General features: G+C 43.3%; 1 protein-coding gene across 1 annotated transcript in view; it reads right to left on the bottom strand.

The window, feature by feature from the left end:
• LOC133502362 (copine-8-like) overlaps positions 1-13,171 on the bottom strand; it is a 60,459-nt gene that overhangs the window by 11,233 nt on the left and 36,055 nt on the right. Inside the window, exons 11-20 of the mRNA XM_061823075.1 lie at positions 12,735-12,776; positions 12,295-12,370; positions 10,648-10,704; positions 9,591-9,652; positions 9,450-9,496; positions 7,221-7,402; positions 5,183-5,310; positions 4,292-4,394; positions 1,865-1,922; positions 595-668 (exon numbers count right to left, since the gene is read on the bottom strand). Of these exons, the coding sequence (XP_061679059.1) occupies positions 595-668; positions 1,865-1,922; positions 4,292-4,394; positions 5,183-5,310; positions 7,221-7,402; positions 9,450-9,496; positions 9,591-9,652; positions 10,648-10,704; positions 12,295-12,370; positions 12,735-12,776 (829 nt within the window). The remainder of the gene's footprint in view (positions 1-594; positions 669-1,864; positions 1,923-4,291; positions 4,395-5,182; positions 5,311-7,220; positions 7,403-9,449; positions 9,497-9,590; positions 9,653-10,647; positions 10,705-12,294; positions 12,371-12,734; positions 12,777-13,171) is intronic.

The raw sequence follows: 13,171 nt of genomic DNA, 5'->3' as shown, positions 1-13,171 counted from the left end.
ACTATAAAATGTCAAATCTATATCTGTCTGGCTAGAGGTCTTTTGTCCTCAGGTTGTTATCTTACCATATGTTAGCATACCAACTGATAGCATGTCGCGTTTGATCAATTCTCATTTGAAGTAGCACAAGATCACGAGGCATGATGTAGACACCTAAAACGTTTCCCTTTCTTTACAGGATTTCCATCCATGCGGTTTCCAAGCCGCTTACCCTCACAAGCGTCGCGGGAGTGCTGGAGCTGATCCCAGCTAACCTAGGGGGAAAGGCGGACTACACGCTGAACTGGTCACCAGTCAGTTGCAGAGCGCGTATCGAAACACTCACTGAGCGAGAATTGAGCCCACGGTGACTCCCTTTACACGATTTATTTTGCTAAATGTTGCAATACATTAGCACGTTAGCATTAACTCTGTGAACCTGCCATTCTTTGGAGCTTGCCAGATGCTAGCATACCAACTGCTTCCACATGATGTAGATAGAAGACGAGTGTGTACACAATCGAAAAGGTGGATCAGAATTTATTGATCACGCTAATGATCCTTTCTTCAGTTTTTCTGCTGAGTCATAACCGGGAGCTTGGGAATGTTTCGCACCTGAACGATGTCCCGTTCAGCGAAGCGTCCTTGGGATGAGATTCTCTCCTCGTCTCCATCTAGTTCGATCATTTCTGGAGGTGGGTCGGGGGAATCACATCAGAAGACACAGCACGGCACACAAATGTTAGGGCAAGACAAAGAAATTCGTCTCAATCTGCCTCAGCATTTTCTATACCCAGATTGTTATCACGCCATATTTTAGCATAACAAGTGTTAATATTTGATCCATTCTTGTGATAAAATGGTGACAGACTACAAAGTAAGACGTAATATCTTTAATACTCTGCTGCCGTACATCCTCAGTCCAGGTATAAACTGTCAAACAAATAACATGTTATCAACGGTTATCGATCTATCTTCTATCAGTTATAATTAGAAAGACTACACGAATAACGTGGAAGTTCTAAATTGTTTATCACTCCCACTCAACACTCGGGTTTCTAGTCTAGTGCATTTTATCATACCATCTGCTAACAGTTGATCAATTATAATGAGAAAAAATGCCCTACTACTTGTTATGATATAATTTTATCAATCAGCCTCTCTCTGAAAACATTTCTGTCTGGATACTACTTTCGTATCTTCCGATATCTACTAATAGCACTGTATTCAAACTCATTATAAAATAGTACCTTGTTAAAGAGTGAGAAAATCCTTATCTTAGCGCAATCTTTAAAAAGTTTGCAGGTTGTTATGTTGGTGTACTTTGGCACACCAAAAGTTAGCATGTTAGCATTTTATCTAATCTCATTAGAAAACAGGACATGATTAAAGGGCATGATGTCAAATCTTTATTAATATACTCAACCTTGTGAGTCAACCTCTTTGAAAAGTTCGTCTAAAATTGATGTTGATACAGCAACTGTTAGCATGTTAGCATTTGATCAATTCTCATTCGAAATATTACCTGATAAAGGGTGTGGTGTAAAACATCAATCTGCCTTAGCAATTTATGTGTTTAGATTGCTATCATGCTTTATTTTAACATAGCAACTGTTAGCATGTTAGCATTCCTTACCCCTGTTGATTTCTATAAATAAAAACTTTGGGCGAATGTTTAGCTGCGACGTTCCGTGGGAAATAAGCGCTCGTCCTCCAGGGTGACAAGGGGGAATTTTCCCCTCAGCGGCGGCGTGCCAAGGAAGAGCAACAATTATCGGCAAGAGGGGATGGAGACAAGTCTTATGCCATGTGGGAGTAGAGATAGCGAGCGCGGAATGGAAGATTAACGCCTAACACACACGTTCGCAATCTGCAGACCGCTTACCGTCAAATTCCGCCGGTCCGACCCCGACGATTATAATTGACATGGGCAGAGAGGCAGCCTGTGCGGGTGAGAGGAGAAAGAAGGCATCAGAGACAAGGGGGGGGGGATTTGACACTCTTTGCTATCTTTGGGGCTGCAGGCTGTTCGGGAAATAGTGCCGCTAATTACTGGCTGAGCCCCTGAGAAAAAGGAAGCCCCATTGTGGAAAAAAAAAGTCCAGAATCAATCTGTCTTTTGCTTGTCTGCTCACTTTTTCCTCATTTCAATGTTGGTAGGTAGTTAGTGAGCCCAAAAGCGGAGACGGGAAACCCGCGACGAGGTACCAGTAAGCTTGGGCGATATGGCCTGAAATTTTATTTGTTTGCTTTTACACAAGAGCAATGACGCTAATCGAAACAAGTTTGGCTCATATGCAAACACACAAGCACACCCACAAATACACAACGTGTACAGACTCACGTAAGTACACATAAATCACACAATATTGCACACATCCACACAACACACACAATCACACGCAGACAGAGATACAACTACTGTACATGCACATGCACACAATCATGTAAAAACCCAATAATGCACGCACACAATCAGTTCCCTAAAGATACACTCAAACACACACAGTCTTATGCACACAAGCATGTGCACACGATCCAAAACACACAAACACACCCACACACACGTGGAGACGCAATCGTGGACACACCCACTCATGTAAACACAAACACAATTCCACATTGAAGCACAATTACACATAATATAAAGCATATACAAGCACACACCTCCATACAAATACACACAATTCCACACTTGTGGACACACACCAACATAAACGCACACATGCACGCATACACATACAGAGAATTATGCACATACGTATTAATACACAATTACACACACACACAACTACACTCACATACACATAAGTGCATGTGCACATACACACAAATGCAGCCATGCACACACACGCGCACACAATCAGCTGCCTAAACCCACACTCAAACACATATACACACTTTTATGCACACAAATATGTACACGCAGTCAAAAACACACAAACACTACTGCGAAAACATGTATACAAACACACAAATACACACATCGACACACAATCGTGGACACATACGCACTCGTGTACACGCGAATACACAATTCCACATTGACATACCCATGCACAATATAAAACATATACAAGCACACACCTCTATACACATTCACACAATTCCACACTTGTGCCCACACACCAACATTAATGCACACATACACTCATAGATACACAAAAAATTATGCACATGTGCTTACACAATTACACACACACACAAATACACCCACATGCATATCAGTGTGTGCGCACATACACACAAATGCAATCATGCACACGCGCACACAATCAGCAACCTAAACCCACTCAAACACGTACACACTTTTATGCACACAAATTTGTACATACAGTCAGTCAAAAACACAAACACAACTGCGAAAACATGTATACAAACACACACATACACACAATCGTGGACACGCACACGCACTTGTGTACACGCAAACACACAATTCCACATTGACGTACACATTCACGATATAAAACATATACAAACACACACCTTCACACACATACACACAATTCCACACTTGTGACAACACACAAACATAAATGCACGCATACACACATATACACGCAATCGTGGACGCGCGCACTCATGTACACGCAGACACACAATTCCACATTGACGTACACACACACAGAATATAAAACATGTACAAACACACACCTCTATACTCATACACAGAATTCCACACATGTGACAACACACAAACATAAATGCACACTTACACAAAATTATGCACATACGTGTGCATACACAATTACACGCACACACAAATATACCCACAATCATATCAGTGTGTGCACACATACACACAAACAAATGCACACAAATGGATTCAAGCACACACGCACGCACGCACACAAACACACACCATCAGCTGTCACAATCACCCACACTCAAACACATACACACTTTTATGTACACGAACATGTACACGCACGCAGTCAAAAACACACAAACAACCGCGAAGACATATATACAAACACACACATAGAAAATTATACACATGGACACACAATCGTGGACACACACACCCACTCATGTACACGCAAACACACAATTCCACATTGATGCATACACACACATACACACACACACAATATAAAGCATGTACAAGCACACACCTCCATACACGTACACCAAATTCCACACTTGTGCCCACACACTAACAAAAACACACAGATACACAAAATGATGCACGTACACACAAATGCACACAAACGCAATCATGCGCACACACACGTGCACTGTAACAAGTCTTATTGCATCTTTGCGGAAGAGTACAAGAGCTGCCAGTACCAAACCAAAAAGCGCTTACATTGACGATGGACTCCTTGGTCTGAGCCATGTCCGTGATGACGCCGTCCGAGATGATGAGCAAGATGAAGTACTGAGAGCCGTCCGTCACCGCCGACGCGTACCTGTAATGGAAGACGGGACAAATGAAAAAGGGAAAAGTAGCCCCGAAAACCATTTTCTGTTTACATCTTGAAAACTGGGAAGCGTGTAGAGTATCGGGAAGCCATGTCAGAAAAGACACAGGAAGTCTGCCATTTTGGTTTCAAATGGGCATTTAGTGCAGTAGTGGACGCCTGACATTTTGGAAAATTCAGCCACGAAGACAAGTTTCACTTTGCAAAATCATATTTGGCAGCCATATCTCTGGGATTGTGGAAGAAGTTCAATCGACCCAGAGTGAGTTTCCCCATTTTCTCTCTTCTGCTCTCTGCAAATCGGGGTTTAAGAGAGTGAAAGCTGAGCATTTCTTGGCCTGCTATCTGTGGATTGCTCACCATTGCAACCTCTGGGCCCAAACCAAGTTATCTTCAAAGCCTGACCCGCTTGTCTGCGCAGTGTGAAACGACTGCCCACAATGCTGGCTTTGATTTGACCTATCGCAGTAGATCTCAGATTGATTATTGAATTTTTTTCTTTCTTTCCCGGTAGGCTGCATTTGGGTCCTAAATTACAATCGCTCTGTGTCAGAAACGTGGCATTTTCCATTAAAGCAGCCATTTTAGGTTGACTACGACCATTTTAAAAATCGCTTGTCCAAGTCATTTTGGCAAATTGCTACCAAATTTGAAGTACGTACACAAACTAGTCAGATGCAAATATTTGACCTTTCATCATTGCCTGTGGGTCGAACATGACAGTGAATGAAGTTTGATGATTGGCCAAAAAAAAAAAATTAAACTGTAATTAGTACCTGGCCACGTGGTTGATGACCGGCGAGAAGTGGGTGGGCCCGTAGAGCCGCACCGACTTGAGACTCTGGTAATAAGCCTCCATCACGCCCTCGATTCCGCTACAATACGGATTCTGCGGGTTGCCGTTCTGCACACAAAACAAACGCACACATACACACACACACACACAAAAAAAACCCAACCTCTTAAAGGAGCCATGGTGCATTATTTATGCAGCCCGTATACGGGAGCCGTCTAAACTCTGGCGTAACGATGCCACGTACGCAGCGGCCGCTACAGCAAGACGACCGCATTCTCGTACTTAGTGCGGAGATGGATGTACGGGATGTCCGCCTGTCAGCGCGAGGGCCTCGGGAGAAACATCGGCAAGGAAGAGCAAATGAGTCGATGCAGTCTTGACGTCTGGCGCTGACTGATGGATGGAGATCCACGCTCATAATGACATCAACAAATGACATCCTCCTTAAACTGCTTATTTTCTGCTTTTATATTTATAATTTGCACTATTATTATTACCCTCACTGCTTTTCTGGATCCCACACCTCAGGAACATCATTAAAAAGTAGTTTTATTTTTTATTTTTTTTAGCTTTATTATTGTTTGGTTAGTTACTTTTTAGGCCTCTATGGCAGTAAAGAATTCTAAAAAAAAAATATGACAAATATGAGGACAGACAAAAAAAAAAGTCAAGAAGTCATGGCTGAAAAGACTCAGGAATTTCACCAGTTTTTCCTGAAGCATCCATTTTTGGGTCACTTTGGGCATATTTGAGAATTTGGGTGAAATTTCAGCTCATGAAGTCACATTCACACAGCACCAGAGGATTTTGTAAGCATACTGTAGCTGCAGTGAAGAAAATAAGTATTTGAACACCCTGCTATATTGCAAGTTCTGTCAATTGGAAATCGTGGAGGGGTCTGAAATTTTCATCCATCTTCAATGCTCTGACTGAGGAAAAGAGATTGTTCCCCAAAATCTCACAATACATGGCCGCGGTCATCCTCTCCTTAATACATTGCAGTCGTTCTGTCCTATGTGCAGAAAAACACCCCCAAAGTATGATGCTACCACCCCCATGCTTCACAGTAGGGATGGTGTTCTTGGGATGGAACTCATCATTTGTCTTCCTCCAAACGGACTTATGACCAAAAAGTTCCATTTTGGTCTCATCTGACCACAAAACTTTCTCCCATGACTCCTCTGTATCATCCAAATGGTCATTGGGAAACTTAAGACGGGCCTTGACATTTGCTGGTTTCGGCAGGGGAACCTTCCGTGCCATGCATGATTTCAAACTATGACGTCTTAATGTATCACCAACAGTCATCTTGGAAACGGTGGTCCCAGCTCTTTTCAGGTCATTGACCAAGTCCTGCCGTGTAGTCCTGGGCTGATTCCTCACCTTTCTAAGGATCAGTGAGACCCCACGAGGTGATATCTTGCATGGGGCTCCACTCCGATTGAGATTGACCGTCATGTTTAGCTTCTTACATTTTCTGATGATTGCTCCAACAGTGGACATTTTGTTCACCAAGCTGCATGGCAATTTCTCCGTAGCCCTTTCCAGCCGTGCGGAGTTGTACAATTTTGTCTCTGGTGTTTTTGGACAGCTCTTTGGTCCTGGCCACGTTACAAGTTTGAGTCTTACTGATTGTATGGGGTGGACAGGTGTCTTCAGGTGCATCTGATTCAGGATAATACATGGAGTGGAGGTGGACTTTTAAAGGCGGACTAACAGGTCTTTGATGGTCAGAATTCTAGCTGATAGACAGGTGTTCAAATACTTATTTGCAGCTGTATGACACAAATAAATCGTTAAAAAAAGTCAGACATTGTGATTTTTGGATTGTTCTTTTTAGATTATCTCTCTCACAGTGGACATGCACCAACAATGAAAATTTCAGACCCCTCCAATGATTTCTAAGTGGGAGAACTTGCAATATAGCAGGGTGTTCAAATACTTATTTTCTTCACTGTATAATCACCGTTTGAAATTGCCCAAGTGTTACGATTAGACGAATGCCCCGCGGTCCTCACCAGGGCAAACTCGTGCGAGACGCGTCCGTCGGGGGGCAGCTTGGCTCCGAAGCCCAGCGCCGGGAACATCTTGTCACTGTCGTAGTCTTGGATGATCTCGCCCACCGCCCGCAGCGCCATGGCGTAGTCGTTCAGCTGGTACGGGCTCATGTAGTGCAGCGAGGTGGGCTGCGACGGGTTCCCTGGGTCGACACAGAACCGGACACTTGTCAGTCATCAGAGAGGTTCTGGGATTGCGTGCCGCTAACTGAAGGTCTGACCAAGCCACATACTCTCAAGTCTCGGACTTCATGTTTCAAGCAAATCACAAATTACTGTAGGAAAATGCCACCGTTTATTATTATTTTTTTTGGTTTAATTCCTTTGGGAAAAAACTGTTTTGAAAATAATGCATTGTGGTTAAATTTTAAAACTCCAGTCCATACACTGATATTAAAGGCAAATGCATTACTTTTTTTTTATTAAAAAAAAATGTCATAAAAAAAAAAAAAAATCAGTGTCCCTTTAATATGTGGTAATCGTCACACTCGAGCGCCTCTTGAGTAGTTTTGTAATAAAGACTCGCGGTAGCCTCCAGCCAAACTGCCAAGAATAAAACAATTATGCTGCTAATATCAGCATTTGTACAAGCAATCACACCATCCGGCGGCCCCAAAAGTTAATTATGTTTAATAACTCTGCCGCTGTTACGCTTGTTTGCCCCGAGGTGCCTCATATAGCCACACCAAACATTAGCAGTGATTCATGCTAGAAAGTTTGAGCAAACTAATGCCTTTTACTTTTTCTTTGGCTTTTTTTGTGTGTTTTTGTCATCGTTCTTCAGAATGTGGTACCAGTGATTGATTTATATTTTACATAATTTTATATATGTTTTCATTGAAAATATTTGTATATTATTTTAAGCAAGATAAATCATTTGTTACTGAAATTGTTTTTTATAATATATTTAATTTATTATTTTTTTTTTTTTACTTAGGTGCGAGCAAGGCGGGATCGATTCCCGCTCAGGCATGGTGTCGATATGTGCCCCGTGATTGACCGGCGACCAGTTCAGGGTTTACTCTGGTAGCTGGGATAGGCTCCGGCACAAATGTGACCCTTATGAGGATAAGCATCTTTTTTAGAACTTGAGCCTATCCCAGCTAGCTTCGGGCGAAAGGCGGACTGCACCCTGAACTGGTCGCTAGTCAGTCACAGGGCAGATATCAACACCATCAACTGAGTGGGAATCGATCCCACGCTGCCCGCACAACTAATACTAATCTAATCATGTTTCTTTTTTATTGACGTTTCTTTTTTATTTCACAATTCAGTCGGCATATCTGTCATAAGAAGACCCACAGAAAAAAGTCAACGAAGCCACGCCTGACTGGACTCAGACTCAGGAAGACCCCCGACATTGGTTTGTGAACATTTTACATCCATCCATCAATTTTCCAAGCCCCTCATCCTCACAAGGGTCGCGGGAGCGCGCGAGCCTCTCCCGGCCAAATTCAGGCACAAGGCGGACTACACCCTGAACTGGTCACCAGTGTTTTTATGCCTTGTAAAATTCTCCCTAGGTCCGAGGTGGGTTAGGACTGAATTTGTCCCGATGACGGGGTCGAAACTGCTCGGGGGCCGACAAACTTAATTATTATACGTTGAATTTATGAACAATGATGGTGTAATGGTACACACGCCTGACTTTGCCGCGGGCAGCTTGGGATAGATTCCCGCTCAGTTAGGGTGTCGATATCTGCCCTGCGACTGACTGGCGACCACTTCAGGGTGTGGTCCGGCTTTCGCCCGAAGCTAGCTGGGATAGGCTCCAGCTTTCCCGTTACCCTTGTGAGGATGAGTGGTTTGGCTAATGGCTGGATGGGTGAATTTATGAACAAAAATCATCATGTGTAGGGAAAGAAGACGTCTCCCAAGTCATGACGCCGTACATTGGGACGTGGAACAGAATATACTCGACCAAAGAAGGCACTTTACTGACCTCAACATTCTCTTCGGCAACACTGCCAAAATTGGCGTATACCCTTTAAGTTTTGGGGTCTGTCACAGACAAAAATGTAGCGGGGCCGAAATCAGCTTTACTTGGCAGTACTGGAATCGGTTCCGGAGTAAAATTGAATCAAAATGTCGCTCGACTCTGTTTAATTTTACACCAAAAAGGGGCGATGTCAATCTCCGCAAAGCAATTGCTCGAGGGAGCGCGGCACGTCGACGAGAACACGCACTCACCGTTTGACGCCGTGAAATCGATCGCCACTGTGAAATTAATCTGCGTCCTGCAACAACAAAAAGACTGGATCTTAAAGCCCCGCAAATCAATTTGGGATCGGCCCGTGACGCTTCACCCGTCTTCTCTTCGTGTTGGCTTACCCGCCTCGGATGTAGTCCAGGAAAGACAGCTCGGTGTCCACCAGGCACGACAGCAGGGTCACCTGCAGCAACAAAACCGTGAAATGATATTTATATAATTTGCTATTCAGAGTGGACTTCTAATAATTTGACCCTCATTTCGATAAGGAATATATATTTTGCATTGGGAGGAAATCTCATGACACACCACCAAACGAAAATGGCACAAAAATCTGGATACCGTAGCAGTGGTGTCAAACATACAGTCCGTGGGCCAGAACCTGCCCGTCGGGGGTTCTGATCTGGCCCGTTATGAAATTGCTTGTTATACAGGATTGGATGACTGACATTGATACACTTGTGTAGGCTAAAAGATTAAAATGTGTAAAAATAAAGTAAAGGTACGTCATATAAAATACACTTCATTTAAATAAAAAAAATGTTTTCAATAAATACAATTATAATAATAATTACCAATAAGTAAGTTTCTTTCGGCTTGTCCCTTTCGGGGTCGCCACAGCGTGTCATCTCAGATGAACGCACATATGTTTGGCACAATTTTTACGCCGGATGCCCTTCCTGACGCAACCCTTCTCAGGGAGTGGAGGCCCCAGTGTGATACGAACCCACAACCCCTGGTTTATCAAACCAGTGCTCTAACCACTGAGCTACAGGGCTTAATAATAATTACCAATAACCAAATTAAATTACAAAAATTTGACAGAAAAAAAGTAAATGAATCACAAGACACACTAAAATCTATTAAAGCAAAAAAAAACCTAAAATCATTACAATAAAATACGCTAAAAGAATACATGATAAACTAATATCCACGATTCTAAATGAATAACATGGATCTGTCCATTTTCTTCGCCGCTTATCCTCACAAGGGTCACGGGGTAAATTAATAACAATATTGTACAATAAGGTAAATAAAATAAAATTGATGACAATAAAATAAATGTATCAAATAAAACAAAATAAGATCTTGAAAACTTGTGTTGCTTGGTGTCAACAAAGATGTCGTTTGTCTCCATTTTGCACAAACACACACACATGCACACAGAGTAGACCTTACCGTTCCTGAGTTTTGGTACTTTTTCTTCTTCTTCCCTTTCTTCTTTGGATTGAGCACCTGTAGAGGAAAACGGCAACCAGTTTACATTGATTTCCTTGCGTTGCCACGGCGACACCCGATGAGCGAAGCGCATCAACGCCGACCGGCCGCCATTTCTTAATTTGACTCCATCAAGCGTCACCACAACGTCGAGAGCGCGTGAGCCGACTAGGGCATCGAACGTCACGAGAGGGCCTTCGCCGCGTTCTTCTTCATGGGCCGTGAAACAGCGCCGGGGCCTAACAAGCCGCTGGAAGAAGCCGGCGTCGGCAAAATGGAGAGGCCACCCGCTCGATGCCATGCAAAAGAGGCACGGCGCCTTCATCTTCTCCTCGTCAGCATTTTGTCTTGCTCTCGACCTTCACCGGCGGTTTGATCGGAGACGTCAACCAACTCCAAGGATGAGCGCCGCCTGATGCTTATCTTGAGACTATGTATCATATATGTACATACACGTGCTTATATCTTATATCTAAATTATTCCCAATAATGGCGACGTGCACGCGACACTTCATTAGGTACACCTGCACTAACCAAATGACATCCAACGCACAATTTGCCCTTTTTGTTTTATACTTGTGTGACCATCGAGGGCGGCACGCTGGCTCAGCTGGTAAAGCTTTGGCCTCACAGTTCTGAGGTCCCGGGTTCGATCCCGGCCCCGCCTGTGTGGAGTTTGCATGTTCTCCCCAATGCCTGCGTGGGTTTCCTCCTGGCACTCCGGTTTCCTCCCACGTCCCAAAAACATGCAACATTAATTGGACGCTCTAAATTGCCCCGAGGTGTGATTGTGAATGCGGCTGTTTGTCTCTATGTGCCCTGCGATTGGCTGGCGACCGGTTCAGGGTGGACCGATCCAGCACTCCCCTCGACCCTCGTGATGATAAGCGGCAAGTGAAAATGAATGGATGGATGAATGACCATCAAGAATAGCAAAATGTCAAAAAATCATTTCTTGTTCTTCTCTTTCTATTGTGTGTGTGCGTGCGTGTGTGTGTGTCCATGTCATTCCATCTGTATGTATGCACGTGTGTATTTGTGTGTGCGCATGACTTGATATCTTGATGTGGGTTCTGATCTTTATACATGATCTGTTTGCTTTCTTGTCTTTTTTTGTGTGTAAATGTTTTGGTGTGTAATTACAAATAAATAAATACATTATTACATACACTTTCTGTGTCCATCCATCCATTCATTTTCTTTGCCGCTTATCCTCACGAGGGTCACGGGTGATTGCCGGATCCTATCCCAGCTGTCAATGGGCAGGAGGTGGGGTACGCCCTGAACTGGTTGCCAGCCAATCGCAGGGCACATTGACATAAACAGTCGCATTACATAATCACACCTAGGGGCAATTTGAAGTGTCCAATTAATTCTGTGTATGATATATAAACGTGTAAGTGTGCGTCCTTATCTGTCTATCAATGTATGGGCATGTTCTTGTCTTTGTGTGCGATTTTACAGTTTACCTAAAGTTGCTCCGTGTGTTTGCGTATGTCATTTTATTGTCACGTGTTTGTGTGTGTTTTCGTCTATCATTGTATGTATATATTATACGTGTGTAACGTTGTCTTTCTACTTTTGTGGGGTATTCCGTGTGTGCGTCACCTCATAGATATGAAACTGCGACTGGCTTCTGGACATTTCTCTGTAGCTGGTGGTAAAGTCGCCGATAAAGTCGTGTCTGTAAGAGGAGGCGTAGGACAAACACAAACACACAAAACGTGATGGCTTTAAAAGCGTGACGAGCTCCACGACATGTCAGCAGATATGCTAACGAGGCGATCGGCGGTTTGCATAATTGAGTGACACGCACGTTAATTGGCGCATCCGCAAATGTGACTTTGGGAAATTGTGTGAAAGCCGACGGAACTTTCGCGCCGTTAGCAGCTAATTGGGCTAATGACGCCGCAAGCCCACCGAATTCATGTTGAACGCCGTTTTTTTTAATTTTTTTTTATACTTCTTGTGTGTTTTACAATCGTGCGAGGTGTGACGGCGAAGCAACGAGACCGCGGCGATCGAGGCTAGAAAATGCACGTCCTCACCCTCCGTCCCTGTCCCAGTCGTACACTTCCACCTTGATGCTCCTGCAAAGACAGAAAGACAACGCCCGTTAAATATCAGTTTAAAACATTTACATCGATGTTGCACAATAATCCCAAAACGGGTTTTCGTGTGATCAGATTTAATACAGCCAAGGCTTCTCATGCTCACAATGTACAATGTCATGGAATACGATAAACCCCCAAGTTATTCATAATAACGCTTCCATGCACAATTGAAATGAACAAAATGGCTGGAAATAATCTAAAGATCTTGCTCTGTCGCTGTATTTTCATCAATTATTTAACAAAAAAAAAACACAAACATGGATAAAGCCATTGGGATCTTAATGTTGTTATTGTAATAAAAGCAAAGCAAAAGCAAAGCAGATTTATTTGTATAGCGCGTTTCATACACGAGGTAAATCAATGTGAAATAC

This window comes from Syngnathoides biaculeatus, chromosome 6 (assembly GCF_019802595.1).
Source record: "Syngnathoides biaculeatus isolate LvHL_M chromosome 6, ASM1980259v1, whole genome shotgun sequence".
In the NCBI taxonomy this organism is placed as follows: Eukaryota; Metazoa; Chordata; class Actinopteri; order Syngnathiformes; family Syngnathidae; genus Syngnathoides; species Syngnathoides biaculeatus.
The sequence above is the reverse complement of the archived record's forward strand: the minus strand, read 5'-3'. Positions and strand labels throughout refer to the sequence as shown.